This window comes from Salmo salar, unplaced genomic scaffold (genome assembly GCF_905237065.1).
Source record: "Salmo salar unplaced genomic scaffold, Ssal_v3.1, whole genome shotgun sequence".
NCBI classification, from domain to species: Eukaryota; Metazoa; Chordata; class Actinopteri; order Salmoniformes; family Salmonidae; genus Salmo; species Salmo salar.
The window spans coordinates 3347-28469 of NW_025549114.1; the positions used below are offsets into that span (position 1 = coordinate 3347).

At 41.2% G+C, this 25123-nt stretch overlaps 1 protein-coding gene across 1 annotated transcript; it reads left to right on the top strand.

Annotated features, from left to right (window-relative positions):
- Nucleotides 1–4060: 4060 nt before the first annotated feature.
- Nucleotides 4061–23232, top strand: LOC106598751 (uncharacterized). The gene is made up of 18 exons (XM_045713012.1): nucleotides 4061–4182; nucleotides 8213–8445; nucleotides 8699–8865; nucleotides 8969–10886; nucleotides 10970–11143; nucleotides 12313–12486; nucleotides 13736–13909; nucleotides 14609–14655; nucleotides 14792–15365; nucleotides 16601–16788; nucleotides 17403–17440; nucleotides 18499–18563; nucleotides 18696–18910; nucleotides 19103–19359; nucleotides 19517–19642; nucleotides 19743–19875; nucleotides 19961–19981; nucleotides 22710–23232. The coding sequence occupies exons 2-18, from the start codon at nucleotides 8240–8242 to the stop codon at nucleotides 23108–23110; spliced, it is 4878 nt and encodes a 1625-aa protein (XP_045568968.1). The 5' UTR covers nucleotides 4061–4182; nucleotides 8213–8239; the 3' UTR covers nucleotides 23111–23232.
- The last annotated feature ends 1891 nt before the right edge of the window (nucleotides 23233–25123 follow it).

Here is a 25123-nt window from a genome sequence, read left to right on the forward strand (position 1 = left end):
AGACAGACACACAGAGATTAAAACACTACATATTAATAAACACAATATTTCACTTTTACTAAAAATATCATTAAGGTCTATATTTTCATAGTGACTATGTACATGGTTGGGGCCACTTCCATTAGAATTCGTCAATTCAGAAAGTAAGTCAAATTCCAAATCTAATTTGTCTTAATTGAAAAGCATTGAGGATAAATGGAATTAGAATTTCAGTCTACTTCCTGAATTGAGTGGAATTTAAATGGAATTGACCCCAACCCTGACTATGTATTGGTTTACCAACCTTTCTCAATATATTTTTCACTGATGAATTCTCACACCTAGGGGCCATTTAAATCAAATGTTATTGGTCCATTCACATATTGAGCAGATGTTATTGGTCCATACACATGTTTAACAGATGTTATTGGTCCATACACATGTTTAACAGATGTTATTGGTCCATACACATATTTAACAGATGTTATTGGTCCATACACACATTGAGCAGATGTTATTGGTCCATACACACATTGAGCAGATGTTATTGTGGGTGTAGCGAAATTCTTGTGTTCCTAGCTCCTACAGTGCAGTAGTATCTAACAGTACACAATAACACACAATAACACACAACAATACACAATAATAAAAACAATACACAATAATACAAAACAATACACAATAATGGACAATAATACACACATCTAAAGTAGAAGAATATGTGAAGACACACACACACACAAAGCACACGCGCAGACAGACACACAGACGCACACACACTCTCCTTCCCGCTAACTTTAGACCAGGCATCCTTACAGTTTCTAGTGGTTGAAGTCTTGCTTTGCAAGAAGACAAAAGTAGACTAGTAGTAGCCTGGTGCAGATGGGGAATATATGACGAGACTCTTATTCAGAACTAAAGAACAGGTAGACCTGGCTAAATATAATAACAAGATGCAATCATTAGCTGTAAGTGAGAAGAGCGTTAATCGATGTATCTTTACATTCTATAATAACTAGAAATAGGCATATATTTCCTGTTATTTATTTCATTTCCATGATCATTGCAGAATAAATCCTATACTCGCCAAATATCCTATAGGCCTATAACAAGTTAGGATTGGCTACCATTCGTCCCATCTCTCATTTAATTGGACCCACTTCACAGTAGTAAACAGATAAGCTACGGTATTTCAAGCAGACTATTTTGCTCTGTGCGATAGAGCAAAATAGTCTGCTTGAAACACCGTAGTTATCATCTGACCCCAGTCTCTCTGAAGTGTAACTGACGAGTGCTGCTCCAAGACAGGTTAGTTAACATCTTAACCCAGTCTCTCTGAAGTGTAACTGATGAGTGCTGCTCCAAGACAGGTTAGTTAACATCTTAACCCAGTCTCTCTGAAGTGTAACTGATGAGTGCTGCTCCAAGACAGGTTAGTTAACATCTTAACCCAGTCTCTCTGAAGTGTAACTGACGAGTGCTGCTCCAAGACAGGTTAGTTAACATCTTAACCCAGTCTCTCTGAAGTGTAACTGACGAGTGCTGCTCCAAGACAGGTTAGTTAACATCTTAACCCAGTCTCTCTGAAGTGTAACTGACGAGTGCTGCTCCAAGACAGGTTAGTTAACATCTTAACCCAGTCTCTCTGAAGTGTAACTGACGAGTGCTGCTCCAAGACAGGTTAGTTAACATCTTAACCCAGTCTCTCTGAAGTATAACTGACGAGTGCTGCTCCAAGACAGGTTAGTTAACATCTTAACCCAGTCTCTCTGCAGTGTAACTGACGAAGTGCTGCTCTAAGACAGGTTAGTTAACATCTTAACCCAGTCTCTCTGAAGTGTAACTGACGAGTGCTGCTCCAAGACAGGTTAGTTAACATCTTAACCCAGTCTCTCTGCAGTGTAACTGACGAGTGCTGCTCCAAGACAGGTTAGTTAACATCTTAACCCAGTCTCTCTGAAGTGTAACTGACGAGTGCTGCTCCAAGACAGGTTAGTTAACATCTTAACACAGTCTCTCTGAAGTGTAACTGACGAGTGCTGCGGCTCAAAATATACTGTTATACTATTATGTATCCACGTATTCTACAGATATACTACATATTCTATCCACATACTGTCTATAATGTCTCTACATCCCATTATATATATATATACTACATATTCTATCCACATACTGTCTATAATGTCTCCACATCCCATCATATATATATATATATATATATATATATATATATATATATATATATATATATACTGCATATTCTATCCACATACTGTCTATAATGTCTCTACATCCCATCATATATATATATATATATATATATTCCATTTCAATTCCAGCCTTATGAAAAAAAATGTTTTTATTCCCCTCAACTATACTCCATAATGGCTAAGCAAAAACTGGTTTTTAGAAATTTTAGCAAATACATTTTTTTAAAGAACACGGAAATATCACATTTACATAAGTATTCAGACCCTTTACTCAGTACTTTGTTGAAGATCCTTTGCCAGCGATTACAGCCTCGAGTCTTCTTGGGCATGACGCTACAAGCTTGGCACACCTGTATTTGGGGAGTTTATCCCATTCTTCTCTGCAGATCCTGACAAGTTCTGTCAGGTTGGATGAGGGCTGTTGCTGCACAGCTATTTTCAGGTCACGCCAGAGATGGTTGATATGGTTCAAGTCCGGGCTCGTTGGGTAACTGCGAATGTGTCTGTGGAAACTGGCTCTGAGAATGGTTGTATTGATATTCAGTCTCTCTCATGAACCTCTAACAGGAAAACTGCTGATAGACTGAGGTGGTTGTGTTGATATTCAGTCTCTCTCATGAACCTCTAACAGGAAAGCTGCTGATAGACTGAGGTGGTTGTGTTGATATTCAGTCTCTCTCATGAACCTCTAACAGGAAAGCTGCTGATAGACTGAGGTGGTTGTGTTGATATTCAGTCTCTCTCATGAACCTCTAACAGGAAAGCTGCTGATAGACTGAGGTGGTTGTGTTGATATTCAGTCTCTCTCATGAACCTCTAACAGGAAAGCTGCTGATAGACTGAGGTGGTTGTGTTGATATTCAGTCTCTCTCATGAACCTCTAACAGGAAAGCTGCTGATAGACTGAGGTGGTTGTGTTGATATTCAGTCTCTCTCATGAACCTCTAACAGGAAAGCTGCTGATAGACTGAGGTGGTTGTGTTGATATTCAGTCTCTCTCATGAACCTCTAACAGGAAAGCTGCTGATAGACTGAGGTGGTTGTGTTGATATTCAGTCTCTCTCATGAACCTCTAACAGGAAAGCTGCTGATAGACTGAGGTGGTTGTGTTGATATTCAGTCTCTCTCATGAACCTCTAACAGGAAAGCTGCTGATAGACTGAGGTGGTTGTGTTGATATTCAGTCTCTCTCATGAACCTCTAACAGGAAAGCTGCTGATAGACTGAGGTGGTTGTGTTGATATTCAGTCTCTCTCAAGAACCTCTATAAGGAAAGCTGCTGATAGACTGAGGTGGTTGTGTTGATATTCAGTCTCTCTCAAGAACCTCTATAAGGAAAGCCCCTTCAGAAAGTATTCAGACCCCTTGACTTGTTACATTACAGCTTTATTCATCATATCTTTACTGTAATATATTCTAAATATATACCACAGCATATCTTTACTGTAATATATTCTAAATATATACCACAGCATATCTTTACTATAAATGTAGTGTAGTCAGTCTGTTAAGGTGAGGTGCTGTAAATGTAGTGTAGTCAGTCTGTTAAGGTGAGGTGTGTGTGAGTTAGTGAGAGAGACAGATCCTTTGTCAATAATCTATAAGGTCCTATGTTACCACACAGTGTATAGAGTACGTACCCTCAAATGACACCCTTTTCCCTATATAGTGCACTACTTTTACAGTATATCACTGATACCTCTCTACCTTCCTCTCTCCTCCCTCCACCTCTCCATGTCTTCTCCCTCCCCCTCTCTCCTCCTCCCCCTCTCTCCCTCCTTCCCCCTCTCCTCCCCTCCCCTCTCTCTCTCCCTCTCCTCCCCTCCCCCTCTCTCTCTCCTCCCTCTCTTCCCCTCCCTCTCTCCTCCCTCTCCTCCCCTCCACCTCTCCCTCTCTCCTCCCTCCACCTCATGTCCCAACACAGGTAGTCCATGTTTAAGGACCTAGAGGAAGAAATGGACCTTACAGGTAGAAGACTGAAACATTTGAGGTTTGTTACGTTCTTTTATAATTTAATGTAGAAAAGTGTTGTGGAGAAGTTAGGCTTTCATATAGAGACAGATGATTTAAGGGAAACACACCTGAAGAATTGTTAAGTTAATACAATACTGATTTCAACTTTACAAAATGATAAGTTTAGTCTTATTTACATTGGTGTTGATTCGTATTAATTAGCCTAATCAATATGATCCAATGTGATGTTATAGGCTACAGGGCTATGAGGGTATTATTGGTAAAGGCGACTGACAGCGCATTATCGTGATTATTATCCGCATGATGAAACTACGTTAGAAGACATGAATCGGAATTATGTAAAGCTGTCACTAAAGAAAACGCTCTGTTTCGTCAAGTCAGTCAAGTAAAGTGACGAGCAACAATGGTACATAGAAACTATTTAAATGTAGGGCTAAATCAAAGATGAAAATGCTTTCTGGCGACACGGATCAGGAAAGTGGTCGTCCGTTTTGCTCACTGCTGTGCGCTCGATATAAGTTGGACGGCGCACCGTTGCATAATGTTACCCACTGGTTCAATCGCTGTCGACACACCTTTCTTCTGAATACAAGCCCCGGTACAACGGGCGAGATAAACTGATCGCACCTCATGTGAACTCAAGCAGTGCTGAATGTATTTATAGCTGTCTTGTAGTTTATTCTTATCTTTTGTTGTTGTAATGATGGAATTGTTGTCCTCAAGACACCATTATAAATGAGACACTGGTCTCAATTGAGCTCCCCTGATTCAATTCAATTAAATAAAGAAATAAACAATAAACCATATTTAATTAATTTACATATGAAGATGCAGCCGCGGAGATGAACAGCCACGAAGTCAGAAGGTCCGCCTACCCGACCAATCAGATGAGGGAGTGTGATGACGCGTAATCTTACCGACCAATCATATGGTTGCGGGAAACGCTGCTTTCTCCAAATGGTAAATCTCGAGTTCAAGTTCTGAGGACCAAATAACGAAATACATTCAGGAACAAGAATTGGCATCGTCACTAAAATTCATAACATTAGGAAAATACAAAAGTTTTGTCCCAAAAAGTTGTTTTTCTTTTTGTGGATAACTAGTATTTAAATGATTAGATCACCTGTTGTTTTTTACGCACTACAAAGCCTTGACCAGAATGAAGCGCTCTCCCCACTATTTATTGTTTCTGCAGTCAGGATTCACCCTCTTTAGAGAATTATTGTGTCACTTATCTGCAGGTAATCGTTGTTTTGAGCTCAAAAAGCACCTCGTAGCTGTATGTAAACCAGGGAGATAAATGAACGGCTCGTTCACCGATGCAATTCGGTTACCGACGTTCACCAAAACGATCCGTTCAAAAACAACCTTTCGTTACCGAACGACCATCACTAGTTGAAACAGGAAATACTAGTATAAGGAAGTAGAGGAAGTAACGGACGTTATCGTCGGAGAAACATGTTTCAGAGGTTTGTAGCGTTCTTTTACAATGTCATGTAGAAAAGGATTTTTGAGAAGTTAGGTTATCATAAAGAGAGAGATGATTTTAGTTAATACAATATTGATTTAAACTTTCAATAATTATTATTTTAGGTTTATTTACATTGTTGTTGATTCATAGTGATCAGCCTAATCAATAAGATGTGATGTGATATAGGCTACAGGGCTATGAGGTATGGTATTATTGTTATAGGCTACAGGGCTATGAGGTATGGTATTATTGTTATAGGCTACAGGGCTATGAGATAGGGTATTATTGTTATAGGTGATTGACAGCACATTAAGGTGATTATTATCTGTGGAAACTGACTCACTTTCACTTCCTGAAAGAAGACGTGCATCGGAATTATGTATAGCTGTTATTAAATAAAATAGTCTGTCTCGTCAAGTAAATGTGACGTTCAACAATGTGCATATAAACTATTTAAATGTAGGGCTAAATCACATGTTAAGTTTAAAGCTTTCTGGTGACAGATCAGGAAGGCGGTTGTCCGTTTCGTGAACTGCAGGTGCGCTCGATATAACGTCACCGGCTCATCTACGCGCATTGTGAACCCCGGGTTGAATCATCAGCGCTACTTTTCTCAGAATACAAACCCGGTGCGCCGGGCGAGATAAAGTGATCGCACCTCAAGTGAACTCAAGCAGTGCATGGGTCTATTCACTAAACCAGGGATGGACAACTGGCGGCCCGGGACCAGTAATAAAACATTGTTTTGGAACTCAGTCTGGGTCTCAACTTACTGTTGACCGTTAGAATAATAGAAAACACATGGTTCAGTGTGTAAATGTGGTTGTGTATCAGCAGTCAGTCTATTAGCCCATGTTAGCTACATGTTTTTACATTGGTAAATTAGTCTAGCTGCTAAACTTGTAGTCAGCATGGTTGAATTACCTACCGGGGTGGGACCATTGATCATCAGTTATCACATTAAAAACTGTTAACATTTGCCTCCACTCTATGGCAACATGTGTAGAATTAGCTGTAAAACTGAAAATGTTTTCTTTGAATTGCAGGAAATGAGTTATGAAATTTCTACATGGCAACATGGCCCCATGGCAACATGTGCAGGATAAACTGATATTCATTTGTATTCATTCATTATTAAATGATTAAAACTAGTAATTATGTTACCAAATCTGAAACTAAAATAATTAAGAAAATCGTTTGAAAAACTAAAACTATAATCATTGATTCCAAAACAAAAATTAAATAAAAACCATCATAAATTATGTTCAGGATTTTTTTTCCTTCTATACATTGTCTGGTAAATGCTGCCAGGAGATGGTGATGTTTCAAATAGGCCTAACTTGTTCATCACTAGTCTCCCTAGACAGACAGGTTGCCTCCCACAATGTACCAATGTTCCTGCATGCAAGCAAAGATTGTCTATTATATTGAGAAGATACTCAAGTGACCGCTCTAACAATGGAAATGCATGTCCTCAAAGATGGAAGGCAGGCGGGAGGAGGTGAGATCTGGTGGGACCATCTAGCCAATGAGAGGGCAGATATGCGTGTGAACAACAGGCCATAGAGATGAAGGGACTGATTTTTATATCTGAGCCATTATAGCCTCTGTGACAGCATAGGCAGAGCCATTGACGATATCTCCATTTTAAAGTAGTACATTTTCTTATTCATTGGCTGATTGCTCCCAACTCATAGGAATTCCCACTCAGTTGACTATTTTAAAATGGTGGAAGGCCTCAAGCACAATGTCCGTTCTAAAACAGATTATATCCATGATGAATCCTCCATCTCTATGACAACAGGCACAACTCCAATATAAAGTATTTTCCCTCGTAACAACCTAACCATTACGGAACTTCTATTAGATCAAATAAGCCTCACGTAGCAATTTAGTAATTCCATTTTTTGTTGACCAAATTCGACAAACTCTCACTGACCTCCATACAAAAACTCCTCACATCGTGGGCTTATTTTCGTGGACAGAGTTTGCGCTGAGTAAAACCTCTCGCTTCGCCTCTTCCTCTCTGATACATGTCTGTAGAAGTTTCTGAGGTCAGTTGGGACAGAGAGGAAGAGGCGAAGTGAGAGGATTTACTCTGCCCAAAATCTGTCTTTTATTTTATTTCACCTTTATTTAACCAGGTAGGCCAGTTGAGAACAAGTTCTATGAGAGTGTGGAGTTACGTGAGGCTTATTTGATCTAATAGAAGGTTTGTAATGTTTAGACTGTTACAGATGTACTGATATAAGTGGATGGATGTTGCATTCCGGTGTTATGATACTGATGATTTGTCTCCATAGATGGTTTGTTTATGTTTCTACGGTTGTGGCTAGATGGAGTAGAGCTGTAGGCCTACAGCTCCATCTAGTGGTTGAGTTGGGGATAACAGATTTTGACAAATGTCAGCAAATGGGGATCCAAGTCAAATCAAATGAATAACATATTGGACTGTGTATGTTTGAATACAATATGAAGTCTGATTTAACTCTTTGACCTCAGACAGGAAATGTGTTGTTAATGGTTCTTCAACAATGTTCAGAAATATTGACTGTTCTGTTATTTCTTATTGTAGCTGAGTGAGCTGTGACTTACATCTAAAATGAGTCTCTCTGAGGAGAGAGAGGAGGAGACCACTGCCTCTAAAACGAGTCTCTCTGGGGAGAGAGAGGAGGGGACCACTGCCTCTAAAACGAGTCTCTCTGGGGAGAGAGAGGAGGAGACCACTGCCTCTAAAACGAGTCTTTCTGGGGAGAGAGAGGAGGAGACCACTGCCTCCAAAATGACTCAAGACACCAGTTCTAAGAGGTAAGAGATGACATGTAAAATATACAGTTCTCTTAAAGATATAAAACTAAAGAGAAAAGTGTTCCCAAATTACATAAAATGTAGGTCTATATCATTCACTTAAAATGCCAGAAATGGATTTACCAATTGCAGACTGTAGCTTTATAAAGAAACATCACGACTTCTAGAAGTTCCACTATACAGTTGTTAAAAGGAAGTAGATGAGGTATTGATGAGGTATTGATGAGGTGATCTGTCTCCCTGTTTTGTTCAGTGTCCAGAAGCCCAGAGCAGAGTCCCCTACAACCAGCCTGCTATCAATGACGAGTGATCAGCCACCTGCTTTCAGCCAGGAACCATTACCAGATGACAATAATGAAGTGGAGAGTTTGGACAGTGAGGATCCATTAAAGATCCCACACAACCTTCTGGACAGAAGAAGTGAGACTGTATTTCATACAATATTACAAAGAACGGTACAAAGACCCTTATAAAACACACACACACAAACTTATGAGTCCCAACTCTCATTGTTTTCCTACAGGTCAAACTCTGCTGACAGTCCAACAAGACATTAAGGCTAAACTGAAACACAAGTATCAACACATATCTGAAGGAATTGGACACCATGGAAACCAAAGTCTGTTAAAGGACATCTACACAGAGCTCTACATCACAGAGGGTGGAAGTGGAGGGCTCAATAATGAACATGAGGTTAGACAGATAGAGATGGCATCCAAGAAACAAACCACACAAGAGACACCAATCAAATGCAACGACATCTTCAAGCCTTTACCTCGACAAGACAAACCTAGCAGAACTGTGCTGACAAAAGGAATCGCTGGCATTGGAAAAACAGTCTCTGTGCAGAAGGTCATCCTTGACTGGGCAGAGGGAAAAGCAAATCAGGACGTTCATTTCATGTTTCCTCTTCCTTTCCGTGATCTGAACCTGAAAAAGGACCAATACAGTCTGATGCAACTTCTTTCCCACTACTTCCCAGAGCTGAAAGAAATTGACAGCATTGAAGATGGTGAAACCAAAACTGTTTTCATTTTTGATGGTCTGGATGAGTGTCGACTTCCTCTAGAATTCAAAAACAATGAGAAGTGCTGTGATGTCATGAAGCCAACCTCAGTGGACGTGCTGCTGACAAACCTCATCGAGGGGAATCTGCTTCCCTCTGCTCTCGTCTGGATAACCTCACGGCCTGCAGCAGCCAATCAGATCCCTGCTGAGTGTATTGACCAGGTGACAGAGGTACGAGGGTTCAATGATCCACAGAAGGACAAGTACTTCAGGAAGAAAATCCCAGATCAGAATCTGGCCAATGAAATCATCAAACACATGAAGACATCAAGGAGCCTCCACATCATGTGCCACATGCCAGTCTTCTGTTGGATATCAGCCACTGTCCTTGAGATGATACTAAAAGAGGCAGAGAAGGATGAAGTCCCCAAAACTCTGACCCAGATGTATTCACACTTCATGCTCATCCAAACCATTGTGAAGAACAAGAAGTACAACAAAGCAACAGAGACAAACCCAAAGGAACTGTCTCAGTCAGACAAAGAGATGATCCTGAAACTGGCAAAGCTGGCTTTCCAACAGCTGCAGAAGGGCAACCTGATCTTCTATGAGGACGACCTGAGAAAGTGTGGCCTTGATGTCACAGAGGCATCAGTGTACTCAGCATTGTGTACAGAGATCTTTAAAGAAGAATCTGGGCTGTACCAAGAGAAGGTCTACAGCTTTGTGCATCTGAGCATTCAGGAGTTTCTAGCAGCAGTGCATGCTTTAGAATCATGTCTGGGCAAGACGGAAAATGTTTTCCCCCACAAAGCAGTCACTAGTGATGATGATGAGGAGTCAATCAGAAAAGCAGTCACTAGTGATGATGATGATGATGATGATTACGATGCTGATGAAGATTATCATGATGAAGACGAGAAGGATGATGATGATGACGATGAAGAGGAGTCAATCCAGTTGTCTTACTTACACAAGAGAGCAGTGGACCAGGCATGGAAAAGTAAGAATGGACACCTGGACCTGTTCCTCCGCTTCCTTCTGGGTCTCTCACTGGAGTCCAATCAGAAACTGTTACGAGGCCTTCTGACACAGACAAGAAGTACAACACAGACCATTGAGGAAACAGTTGAGAGAACAGTCAGGTACCTTTCATACAAGATCAAGTACGAATCCTCACCAGAAAGGATCATCAACTTGTTCCACTGTCTGAATGAACTTGGTGCCAACTCTCTAGTTGAAGACATGCAGACCTCCCTGCGATCAGGAACTCTTTCAGAAACAGAGCTAAAACCTGACCAATGTTCAGCCCTGGCCTACCTGTTACTGATGTCAGAGGAGGTGCTGGAGGAGATTGACCTGAAGACATACAACACATCAGAGGAAGGTTATCAGAGGTTGCTGCCGGTAGTGAAAACCTGCAAGAGAGCACTGTAAGGTCTGTTATTGAGTTGATGTATACAGTATCATTATAATGAAGGATTTGTATATCTAACAGATTATCTCCTCTCTCCAGACTGGATGGCTGTAAACTCACATATGAATCCTGTGAGACTCTGGCCTCAGCTCTGCAGACACCAAACTCCCCCCTGAGAGAACTAGACCTCAGCTACAATGACCTGGAAGACAGAGGAGTGGAGCTGCTCTGTGTTGGACTAACCAGTCCACTCTGCAACATACAGACACTAGTGTGAGTATCCACTGTCTTTATAGTGTTTATATATTTATAGTAATTATGTGTTATAATGTTTTTAACATTATTTGAACATCTTGGTAAATATGCAGAAACATACATGAAATGTGATAAATATATGAAACTAAGGTTAAATATCTTGAGTGAGTTAGTATGTTTTTAACATAGTCTAGTCATGTCCTTCTGTTATTGTCTTAATGCATCTCGTTATTCTTAAAGCTTTGCATATTTAACAGTGTATCGACATATCTCCTCTCTCCAGACTGGATCACTGTAAACTCACATATGAATCCTGTGAGACTCTGGCCTCAGCTCTGCAGACACCAAACTCCCCCCTGAGAGAACTGGACCTCAGCTACAATGACCTGGAAGACAGAGGAGTGAAGCTGCTCTGTGTTGGACTAACCAGTCCACTCCGCAACATACAGACACTAGTGTGAGTTAACTATCTTCAGTATCCACTGTCTTTATAGTGTTTATATATTTGTAGTTATTATGTTAACATTATTTTAACATCTTGGTAAATATGCAGAAACATTCATCAAATGTGATAAATATATCAAACTAAGGTTAAATATATTGAGTGACTTAGTTTGTGTTTTTAGTAAAAAATATAAACTATAGGAACCAAGACTTAAAAAGAATTGATATTGGTCACAAGATGGAGGGAATGTTGGAACATAACTAATGAAATTAAAGTTAGCAAAAATATATGATTAATCCAGTATAAACTAATGTATAGAGTTTATTACACGAGACAAAATTAACAAATTGTACAGCACAACGACAGTCATGTCTTAAGTGTAAAACTAACAATGAGTCAATAATTCATGCTTTCTGGGAATGCTATAATTCCAAAAGTTATGGGCGGAGTTAGAAGTTGTCTGTCAGAAGTATTACAATGTAAACATACTTTTAATCAGTCTGTCTGCATATTTCATGACATGGCATATGGGGGGTGTAGAGAGAGACCCAATGAGCTGGATGATTCACTTCTCGTCACTCATCTTGTAAAAACGTATACTAAAAATATATGAAAATATGAAAATGGTTGTAAAAAGTTAACATTGGTTAATAATGTGTCCTTCTGTTATTGTCCTAATGCATCTCATTATTCTTAATGTTTTGCATATTTAACAGTGTATCGACATATCTCCTCTCTCCAGACTGGATCGCTGTAAACTCACATATGAATCCTGTGAGACTCTGGCCTCAGCTCTGCAGACACCAAACTCCCCCCTGAGAGAACTGGACCTCAGCAACAATGACCTGGAAGACAGAGGAGTGGAGCTGCTCTGTGTTGGACTAACCAGTCCACTCTGCAACATACTGACACTAGTGTGAGTTAAACATCTTCAGTATGAGTTATTATGTGGATGTTTTAAACATGTGTTAATCATGTGCTCTTCTGCCCTCTAGTCTAGTTCAGTGTGGTCTGACAGAGGGTTGCTGTTCAGATCTGGCCTCAGTCCTGAGTTCACCCAACTCACAACTGAAACAACTGGAGCTGAGAGACAATGACCTGCAGGACTCAGGAGTTACACTGCTGTCTGCTGGACTGGAGGATCCAGACTGTAAACTACACATACTGGGGTAAGTACAGCTGTTTCAGTCAGGTCAGTACTGAGCTGAGTTACACTGCTGTCTGCTGGACTGGAGGATCCAGACTGTAAACTACACACACTGGGGTAAGTACAGCTGTTTCAGTCAGGTCTGTACTGAGCTGAGTTACACAGCTGTCTGCTGGACTGGAGGATCCAGACTGTAGACTACACACACTGGGGTAAGTACAACTGTTTCAGTCAGGTCCGTACTGAGCTGAGTTACACTGCTGTCTGCTGGACTGGAGGATCCAGACTGTAAACTACACACACTGGGGTAAGTACAGCTGTTTCAGTCAGGTCTGTACTGACCTGAGTTACACTGCTGTCTGCTGGACTGGAGGATCCAGACTGTAAACTACACACACTGGGGTAAGTACAGCTGTTTCAGTCAGGTCTGTACTGAGCTGAGTTACACTGCTGTCTGCTGGACTGGAGGATCCAGACTGTAAACTACACACACTGGGGTAAGTACAGCTGTTTCAGTCAGGTCAGTACTGAGCTGAGTTACACTGCTGTCTGCTGGACTGGAGGATCCAGACTGTAAACTACACACACTGGGGTAAGTACAGCTGTTTCAGTCAGGTCGGTACTGAGCTTAGTAAAACAAGTACTGTGAAAATCTAATGTTTCATCACAATGTTTGTGTCATGGACTAATGTATTTATTTTATTTATTTTATTTCACCTTTATTTAACCAGGTAGGCAAGTTGAGAACAAGTTCTCATTTACAATTGCGACCTGGCCAAGATAAAGCAAAGCAGTTCGACAACATACAAAAACACAGAGTTACACATGGAGTAAAACAACATACAATCAATGATGCAGTAGAATAAAAAAAAAAAATAAAAAAAAATTAAAAAAAATAATAAAAAAAAAAATAACAAAAAATATAAAAAAAAATAAAATAAAATGGGTGTATGGGTGTCCTACAAAATGATTGACACCAGTACACCAACCTAGACAGCTGTTGTGTGTCTCTCTGTAGGCTGTCTGGCTGTCTGGTCACAGAGGAGGGCTGTGCTGCTCTGTCTTCAGCTCTGAGGTCCAACCCCTCCCACCTGAAAGAGCTTGACCTGAGCTACAATCACCCAGGAGACTCTGCAGGAGGACTGCTTTCAGCTGCTCTGGTGGATCCCACATATAAACTGATGAAGCTGAAGTAAGTCAGAATAGATGTCCTAATAGTGTGAGCAGTGGTTGTGTCATATGTAGTGATGTAGGGTCAGTAAAAGGAGGACATGATGGTAGAATTAAGAGGAAGTTTACTCAGCAGGCTGAGCACTCCAACACAGCATACATCATCACCACATGAATACTCTTCTTCTGCATCTCTGATATCCTGTTGGAATTGTACTCTGTTCTGTATGCAGTAGGTAGGATAGAATACCTGTATGTCTCTAGTAATGAATTGTACTCTGTTCTGTATGCAGTAGGTAGGATAGAATACCTGTATGTCTCTAGTAATGAATTGTACTCTGTTCTGTATGCAGTAGGTAGGATATAATACCTGTATGTCTCTAGTAATGAATTGTACTCTGTTCTGTATGTAGTAGGTAGGATAGAATACCTGTATGTATCTAGTAATGAATTGTACTCTGTTCTGTATGCAGTAGGTAGGATAGAATACCTGTATGTATCTAGTAATGAATTGTACTCCGTTCTGTATGCAGTAGGTAGGATAGAATACCTGTATGTCTCTAGTAATGAATTGTACTCTGTTCTGTATGCAGTAGGTAGGATAGAATACCTGTATCTCTCTAGTGATGAACTTGGATAGTGCACCAGAACACAACAATATGGTTTAAATGTTGACTGCTTTATTAGGTCTTTGTCAGTCAATAACCTGTTTCTCCTACAGTGTTGATCATGGTGGAGAGTGCAGGCTGAAATCAGGGCTGAGGAAATGTAAGTCTCTTCAATCCTAATTAACTGCATATTCAGAACTATAGTAACATAGTAACTAATCAATACTTGTTCTGTAACTACAAAACAACATTTTATATGAAGATGTGGTTTGATTAAACTCTCCTTTTGTCTACAGATGCCTGTCATCTCACCCTGGACCCAAATACAGTAAACCCAAACCTGATACTGTCTGAGGGGAACAGGAAGGTGACATTGGTGGAAGAGAAGCAGCATTATGAAGACCATCCAGACAGATTTGACAGTTGTCACCAAGTTCTCTGCAGAGAAGGCTTATCTGGATGTCGTTATTACTGGGAGGTGGAGAGGGATGGTGACAGGGATGGTGACGTGGCTTTCATTGGTGTGGTGTACAGAGGAATAAAGAGGAAGGGACAGGAGAGTGAATGTTGGATTGGATTCAATAGGAAGTCCTGGTGTTTATTCTGCTATGATAAAGGTTATCACTTTTACCATGCTGGAGTCCGTACGAGATTCATCGCTCGTCCTCATTCTGACAGAGTTGGAGTGTATCTGGACTGGCCAGGTGGTATTTTGTCCTTCTATAGTGTGTCCTCCTCTGGTACACAGACACACCTTCACACAGAACACACCACATTCACTGAACCCCTCTATCCTGGATTTTGGTTTTCCCCCTCCTCCTCAATGACCTCAGTGACCCTGTGTCAGATAGATGACCAACACATTCAGAGGTGAGTCATAGCAATGTTTCATCATTTGTTTTCCTCTGGAATCATTTCTATAATTACATTAGTAGTGGTGTGTTTTAATGTGTTCTGTTGGACCTACAGACAGTTAGATTAGTAGTAGTGGTGTGTTTTAATGTGTTCTGTTGGACCTACAGACAGTTACATTAGTAGTGGTGCTGTGTTTTAATGTGTTCTGTTGGACCTACAGACAGTTAGATTAGTAGTAGTGGTGTGTTGTAATGTGTTCTGTTGGACCTACAGACAGTTACATTAGTAGTGGTGCTGTGTTTTAATGTGTTCTGTTGGACCTACAGACAGTTAGATTAGTAGTAGTGGTGTGTTGTAATGTGTTCTGTTGGACCTACAGACAGTTAGATTAGTAGTTGTGGTGTGTTTTAATGTGTTCTGTTGGACCTACAGACAGTTACATTAGTAGTTGTGGTGTGTTTTAATGTGTTCTGTTGGACCTACAGACAGTTAGATTAGTAGTAGTGGTATGTTTTAATGTGTTCTGTTGGACCTACAGACAGTTAGATTAGTAGTAGTGGTGTGTTTTAATGTGTTCTGTTGGACCTACAGACAGTTACATTAGTAGTAGTGGTGTGTTTTAATGTGTTCTGTTGGACCTACAGACAGTTAGATTAGTGGTAGTGGTGTGTTTTAATGTGTGCTGTTGGACCTACAGACAGTTAGATTAGTAGTAGTGGTGTGTTTTAATGTGTGCTGTTGGACCTACAGACAGTTAGATTAGTAGTAGTGGTGTGTTTTAATGTGTTCTGTTGGACCTACAGACAGTTACATTAGTAGTAGTGGTGTGTTTTAATGTGTGCTGTTGGACCTACAGACAGTTAGATTAGTAGTAGTGGTGTGTTTTAATGTGTGCTGTTGGACCTACAGACAGTTAGATTAGTAGTAGTGGTGTGTTTTAATGTGTTCTGTTGGACCTACAGACAGTTAGATTGGTAGTGGTGTGTTTTAATGTGTTCTGTTGGACCTACAGACAGTTAGATTAGTAGTGGTGGTGTGTTTTAATGTGTTCTGTTGGACCTACAGACAGTTAGATTAGTAGTAGTGGTGTGTTTTAATGTATTCTGTTGGACCTACAGACAGTTCGATTAGTAGTAGTGGTGTGTTTTAATGTGTTTGACCTACAGACAGACTGTATATATGCTATATCAAGCCTTTATAAGTTGTATTTAGTTTAATCACAGTCTATCTTTTTGCTTCTCCAACACCAGAGACCATGGTGGAGAGAGTTGGATCAAGCCTGGACCTGAGAACACCAGAGACCATGGTGGAGAGAGTTGGATCAAGCCTGGACCTGAGAACACCAGAGACCATGGTGGAGAGAGTTGCATCAAGCCTGGACCTGAGAACACCAGAGACCATGGTGGAGAGAGTTGGATCAAGTCTGGACCTGAGAAATGTGAGTGTTAACTGATAATTGTTTTTAAATCAAAATAGTTTTAAAGCGTTCATTCTAGTTGAGTCCCAGTCAAGGAACACAATCATGATCTATTTGGTCAAAACAAACTTAAAGGTAGAGTCAGCAATATGACGTAGATGCACAAAGTAAACAGCATAGTGGGTCAATTTGTACAACAACTAAGAGTGTTGGAGCACAAGGCTAAATTTCTCTGCTGTTTTAGTCCCGTGACTAACACTCTGTAAGAGTGAAGAGAACCCTTGCACATGGGCAGATACTGTGTGAGAGAGAAGTCAGGCATCTTGCTCATCACAATATCTGTGGTGCTGCTCGTACATCATCATTTAGCTGACTCTACCTTTAAGCTCTCATCCTAGGATCTACCAGAAATCAGACCCCAACATCTACAAAACATGGACCAGAACGATGTTGTTTCCTGCTTCCACAAACATTAATTAATATAACACTAATGTCAGATTATGGTATGCTAATGAGTGTACATTCTGAGACTGTTGATCACTTATATTCATTTTTATTTAAAGTCTATTTAATAATTATTCATTCATTTTTACATGAGATTGTCCATTTTAAATAACAACTTCTTTTGACTTCAGGGATTCCTCAGAGCTGTAAGACTTGTGACCATGTTGAGGTAAGTCATAATGTCAATTCTTACTTTTACATACCTGCAGGAGTCAGGCACAGTCTCAAAGCCAGGTGTGTACTGACCAACCATTCATACTGGGATATAGACAGTCCTGTGTTCTGCTTTAGTAATATAAACACAGTCTCAAAGCCAGGTGTGTACTGACCAACCATTCATACTGGGATATAGACAGTCCTGTGTTCTGCTTTAGTAATATAAACACAGTCTCAAAGCCAGGTGTGTACTGACCAACCATTCATACTGGGATATAGACAGTCCTGTGTTCTGCTTTAGTAATATAAACACTGTCTCAAAGCCAGGTGTGTACTGACCAACCATTCATACTGGGATATAGACAGTCCTGTGTTCTGCTTTAGTAATATAAACACAGTCTCAAAGCCAGGTGTGTACTGACCAACCATTCATACTGGGATATAGACAGTCCTGTGTTCTGCTTTAGTAATATAAACACAGTCTCAAAGCCAGGTGTGTACTGACCAACCATTCATACTGGGATATAGACAGTCCTGTGTTCTGCTTTAGTAATATAAACACAGTCTCAAAGCCAGGTGTGTACTGACCAACCATTCATACTGGGATATAGACAGTCCTGTGTTCTGCTTTAGTAATATAAACACAGTCTCAAAGCCAGGTGTGTACTGACCAACCATTCATACTGGGATATAGACAGTCCTGTGTTCTGCTTTAGTAATATAAACACAGTCTCAAAGCCAGGTGTGTACTGACCAACCATTCATACTGGGATATAGACAGTCCTGTGTTCTGCTTGTAGGCATGCAGGATTTTAGCTGTTGTCACCTTTGTTCATTAGACAGTTTAATTGATAAATCACCAGCATTCTATGTAACATTGAATAAATACATTAGATACGATAGTTTGGTTAATGGGCCAGTTTCCCAGACACAGATTAAGTCTAGTCCTGGACCGTAAAGAACTTTCTATTGGAACTTCCATTGAGCATGCTTTTTAGTCCTGCACTAGACTCAATCTTTGTCCAGGAAACAGGCCCCATATGTATTACTGACATGCTTGTCCTTGTTCAGGACTCCACACACTGGCTTCAGATTGAACCCTTGACTTCCACTGTCCAGGGAGTGACAATGTTCAGGTAAAATAACTACTTTTAACATTTCATTCCACTTGCTAGTGTATTTCCCCATTACCTTTGGGAATAGTCTTCTAATCCAACCTCTCCATTTGACCATTGACCCTCTCTACCATATCTTGTTGTTGCACTCAGGCACAGGACACCCAAAGGGAGTTATGAGTGCACAGTGTCTGGGCTCCGCTGGCTGTGTGAGAGAGATGTCATTCTGAAGTATCATTTCAGGAACTGGGAACCCTACAGTCAACTTCTGAAAGACATGCAGTACACACAAGGTGGTCCATTGCTGGACATCACGATGGAGTTAGGTGAACTGGAGGAAGTTCATCTGCCACACTTTGTCTGTTTAGGTAAAACCATATAGAAATAGTATTCAGAAAGACATTTCCATGTAACTGACTTTCACTTCCTGAATTAATGAATGAATGAACTATTCTGGGAGTTTGAGTTTACTGTGATCTGGTACTGCATATTCTTTGTGTTTTAGTTGGATGAATACTATAATATTTGTCTTTCTGTCTCCTTTTTATTGTGTTGTTCAGGGACCAACCCTTCCCTGAGGAATGAGATGAAGATTCTTCATGTAGAGGAACATGGAGTGTCTTTAGAGGAAGTGCATGAGGTCACCAGATTCCATGCTAAGATTCTCCATCCCAAATTCTCTGCTTTCTCTGTTATACTGAGATTACTGTCTTGGAAAGTAGATGTCCACTGTGAGCTGATGCTCTATCTGACAGTGATGAAGGAATCACTAATTCCACGCCTATACCTGTTCCCTAGTAACCCCGGCCAAATACAGGTGAGGGACCATTATTATAGAGATGACCTTAACTAACCAGTGGTGCAGTTTATGTTGACACTCATTATATGAAGATAAGTGTGTTGCTAGTTTTCTGAATAATGTTTGAATTAGACTATACAGTGACTGGCTGTGTATTCCATGCCTCGTTTCGCAGGCTGTGGAACAACAGGAAAAGTCTCAAGGGTCTTCAAGGATTCTCATCTCCAGACCAGAGCAGTCCTTCAAACTGAATAGTTCCTTCAGACTGAACATTCCCCGTTCTACCTCCATCAATCCACAGGTACAGTTTTAGTAGACTAAGAACATTAATCTGACATTTAAGTCACATTTCTATGCATTGATCTCTCTCTCTCTCTCTAAATCTCTCTCTCTCCCTCCAGAGGATTCATCTCATACATAGAGACACCACACCAAGCTTTTTCAGGGCGGTTGTGAAAATGACAGGGATTGACATTGAGATGGAGTTATTCAGTGATGATGAGAGGACAGTATGGAAAGAAATTGTATTACGAGGTAGGAGCACATGTCAATCATCACTTTGTACTTTTGTACCAGATGCTATTTATAGTGATATAACCTCATGTTGTTTATCTTTCAGATGAGTACTATCAGAACCAAGGTAAGACCCAGATGCAGACTGTCCAATTAACAGTGTTTATTGTAACAGGGGCAGGCAAAGACCGGTCAAGGCAGAGGTCAGTAATCCAGAGAGGGTGGAAAAGGTACCGATCGGCAGTCAGGGACAGGGTGGTCAGGCAGGCGGGCTCAGAGTCAGGACAGGCAGAGTGGTCAGGCAGGCGGGCTAGAGTCAGGACAGGCAGAGTGGTCAGGCAGTGGGCTCAGAGTCAGGACAGGCAGAGTGGTCAGGCAGGCGGGCCAGAGTCAGGACAGGCAGAGTGGTCAGGCAGGTGGGCTCAGAGTCAGGACAGGCAGAGTGGTCAGGCAGGTGGGCTAGAGTCAGGACAGGCAGAGTGGTCAGGCAGGTGGGCTCAGAGTCAGGACAGGCAGAGTGGTCAGGCAGGCGGTCTCAGAGTCAGGATAGGCAAGGGTCAAAACCAGGAGGACAGGAAAAGAGAGACTGGGGGGAAAAACAGGAGCTGAGACCGCTGGTTGACTCGAACAAACAAGACGAACTTGCAACAGACAAACAGAGGAATAAGTACACGGGGTAATGGGGAGATGGGCGACACCTGGAGGGGGGTGGAGACAATCACAAAGACAGCTGAAACAGATCAGGGTGTGACAGAATACGTCACTGACACCCATTCAACAGGTAAGTAAACATGAGAGTTACAGTGCATTCGGAAAGTATTCAGACCCCTTGACTTTTCTACATTTTCTTACATTACAGCCTTGTTCTAAAATGGATTCAGTTGTTTTTTCCCTCATCAATCTACACACAATACCCCATAATGACAAAACAAAAACAGGTTTAGACATTTTTGCAAATGTATTAAAAATAAAAAACGATAACATTTTACATAAGTATTCAGACCCTTTACTCAGTACTTTGATGAAGCACCTTTGGCAGAAATTACAGCCTCAAGTCTTCTTGGGTATGACGCTACAAGCTTGGCACACCTGTATTTGGGGAGTTTCTCCCATTCTTCTCTGCAGATCCTCTCAAGCTCTGTCAGGTTGGATGGGGAGCGTCGCTGCAGAGCTGTTTTCAGGTCTCTCCAGAGATGTTAGATAGGGTTCAAGTCCGGGCTCTGGTTGGGCCTCTCATAGACATTCGGAGACTTGTCCCGAAGCCACTCCTGCGTTGTCTTGTCTGTGTGCCTAAGGTCATTGTCCTGTTGGAAGGTGAACCTTCTCCCCAGTCTGAGGTCCTGAGCACTCTGGAGCAGGTTTTCATCAAGGATCTCTTTGTACGTTCATCTTTCCCTCGATCCTGACTAGTCTCACAGTCCCTGCCGCTGAAAAACATTCCCACAGCATGACGCTGCCACCACCATGCTTCACCGTAGGGATGGTGCCAGGTTTCTAACAGACGATTGGCATTCAGGCCAAAGAGTTCAATCTTGGTTTCATCAGACCAGAGAATCTTGTTTCTCATGATCTGAAAGTCTCTTTGTGCCTTTTGGCAAACTCCAAGCAGGCTGTCATGTGCCGTTTACTGACGAGTGGCTTCCGTATGGCCGCTCTACCATTAAGGCCTTATTGGTGGAGTTCTGCTGAGATGGTTTTCCTTCGGGTAGGTTCTCCCATCTCCACAGAGGAACTCTGGAGCTCTGTCAGAGTTACCATCAGGTTCTTGGTCACCTCCCTGACCAAGGCTCTTCTCCCCCGATTGCTCAGTTTGGCCGGGCGGCCAGCTCTAGGAAGAGTCTTGGTGATTCCAAACTTATTCCATTTAAGAATGATGGAGGCCACTGTGTTCTTGGGGACCTTTAATGCTGCAGACATTTTTTGGTACCCTTCCCCAGATCTGTGCGTCGACACAATCCTATCTCAGAGCTCTACGGACAATTCCTGAGACCTCATGGCTTGGTTTTTGCTCTGTCAACTCTGGGACCTTATATAGACAGACAGTTGTGTGCCTTTCCAAATCATGTCCAATCAATTGAATTTACCACAGGTGGACTCCAAGTTGTAGAAACATCTCAAGGATGATCAATGGAAACAGGATGCACCTGAGCTCAATTTCAAGTCTCATAGCAAAGGGTCTGAATACTTATGTAAATAAGATATCTGTTTTTTATCTTTAATACATTTGTAAACATTTGCAAAAACCTGTTTTCACTTTGTGGAGGAATTTTAGAATAAGGCTGTAACGTAACAAAATGTGGAAAAAGTCAAGGGGTCTGAATACTTTCGAACAACCCTACAAACCTACCTACTGAATTCATCACTGAAACCCATTCAACTAGTAAGTAAACATGAGAGATACAAACCAATGACTTGAGGGCCAGTCAACATGGTTTACTGTAGGACCTGGACTAGTCCTGATTATAAAAGACTGTCTTCAAGAACAATGACATCTCCTCCAGGACTTGATGTAGATTAGCCTGGTTCTGAATGCCCCAATGACATCTCCTCCAGGACTTGATGTAGATTAGCCTGGTTCTGAATGACCCAATGACATCTCCTCCAGGACTTGATGTAGATTAGCCTGGTTCTGAATGCTCCAGACTGTTTTTCTGTGAAACTGAATATGAATGAAACAGTAGTGGTGTGATGTGTTCATTGATGCAGGTCGTTATTGTTATAGAATATGTTCTTAGTGCAAAGATTCAATAATACAATTTAGACTTTTATTGTAGGTCACTTTGAAAGAAGTCTGTTTCTAAATGTCTGAAATGTGAATGAACAAATGTAGTTATTTTGGAACCTGACTCTCTCAGGTGTTGTGTTGTGGGCAGGAGGTCCGGCTGAGAGCAGTCTGACTGGTTCTCCAGAGCAGCAGCTGCGTTCTGTAAGGACAGAGTTTGTGAAACGAGTATCAGGACCTGTCCTGGATGGTCTGCTGGATGGACTCCTGCAACAAACAGTCATCAACCAGGAGGAAATGGAGTCAGTGAGGGTGATAGCTGAGAGGGCAGAGAAGGCACGAGTCATCATCGACATGGTGTTGAGAAAAGGAAATGAGTCAAGTTCCAGGATGATCAACCTTCTTGGGGAGCTGGACCCCTGTCTTTGGTCACAGCCTCAGATCAACAGTTGTAGTCAACCCCTGGGTGTGGGGAGACCAGGCAGAATAGACAGGCAGGATGGTTCAACATGTTCTTGCTGTCTGTTGCTTTAATTCAGGCTCCCAAAAATGTACAGAAAATGTCAATCAAACATGACCACTATAATAGCAATAAACTTACTGAAGGACCAACCACACAGCATCTCTCCTTCTGCAGCCTCCTGGAAGTGTGGATCTTCTAGCAGAGGGTATAGTCTCACTAGGTACCTAGCTGACCCTATCTAGCAGGAGGGTCAGTCAGTCCTCCACTAGGTACCTAGCTGGACCCCTATCTAGCAGGAGGGTCAGTCAGTCCTCCACTAGGTACCTAGCTGGACCCCTATCTAGCAGGAGGGTCAAGCTCACTAGGTACCTAGCTGGACCCCTATCTAGCAGGAGGGTCAGTCAGTTCTACACACATTCAACATAAATGTATTTGATGAATATATTGTACAGTGTTGACCTGTTAGAGTTTCATGAGAGAGACTGAATATCAACACAACCACCTCAGTCTATCAGCAGCTTTCCTGTTAGAGGTTCATGAGAGAGACTGAAAATCAACACAACCACCTCAGTCTATCAGCAGTTTTCTCAGTGAGAGCCTCACGTCTGGAACACATTGACCATTGAAGAACATATAAGGAGCTGTGTAACCTGTCACTCCTTTACCAATGACTTGAGAGTGGCTGAAGGACATATAAGGAGCGGTGTAACCTGTCACTCCTTTACCAATGACTTGAGAGTGACTGAAGGACATATAAGGAGCTGTGTAACCTGTCACTCCTTTACCAATGACTTGAGAGTGTCTGAAGGACATATAAGGAGCTGTGTAACCTGTCACGCCTTTACCAATGACTTGAGAGTGGCTGAAGGACAATCAGACCCCATGTATACACAATGTTTTACTAAATGTTTTTTAATGTTGTATTTTTTATGTTTATCTACCTGCCCAGGGACTACAGTTGAAAACTAGCTAGCTGGCTAAATCTGGCACATTTATAGAAATGTTGATTGATGTGCAGTATCCCTGTCAAATACATGTAATACATTGTGTGTGTGTATATCTATGTATGTTAGTAGGTCTCTGATTACTGTTAGTTCAATGTAACATCATATACTATACATTATAATCAGTCTGTTTTGGGGCTGCAGAATCATTGTATATGATTGGTTACCCATCCTATCATGTTACCACACAGATGTGACTGACTAGCTCAGCAGTTCCCAACCTTTTCCATTCTGGAGACCATCAAGTCACCGTCAAAAGCTCTTGAGGACCACCATTCACAGAGTCGCTGATATTTTTCCACATCAAATATATTGCCGGTCAAATTCTATCAATACATGTGAATGTAATAAGGCCTGTAATGGTCTATTATTATCATAAACTATTTGCATTGTGAAAAGGAATGTAACATTGCTTATAATACCATTAATACTCCTAACTGTTATTATTGTTGAATAATAAAATACTGTAATCTAAAAATAATTGTGGACCAGCTGCACCACCCCCAGGGACCACAGGTTGTGAACCACTGGTCTAGAGTCCTACTGCCAAACCTGGTTGTTGTGTCACACTGCCCTCTCCTGGTTAAACTGCAAAATATCACCTAATTAAAGCAAATCAGGAAATTAAAACAATGTAGCTGCACTTTTACTAGATAGAATCTTAATTTATAGGCTGAATACTGGTATTAAGTGTATGAAGACTTTACATGACATAAATATCAACAAATAAACCTATAGGTGTTGAATCCGCCCACTGTGTTGAAACAGGAAGTCCATTTATAAGGAAGTAGTAGAGGAAAGGGTTTCTTATTATAGCGTTGACATTTATTAACAGCATTAATAGTAATGATTACTAGATAGCTGTCGTGGTAACAGCAGTAATACAAATAACAAAACATTATTTATAATGCTTCTATTCATAACAATAATAATAACAATTAATAGTGTTATTATAACAATAATACATTTAGAGTTTATTAGTCACATGGACAAGGGCAGGGTAAGAGTCTGTTGGGTGGGGGGGCAGGGTAAGAGTCTGTTGGCTGGTGGGTGGGCAGGGCAAGAGTCTGTTGGGTGGGG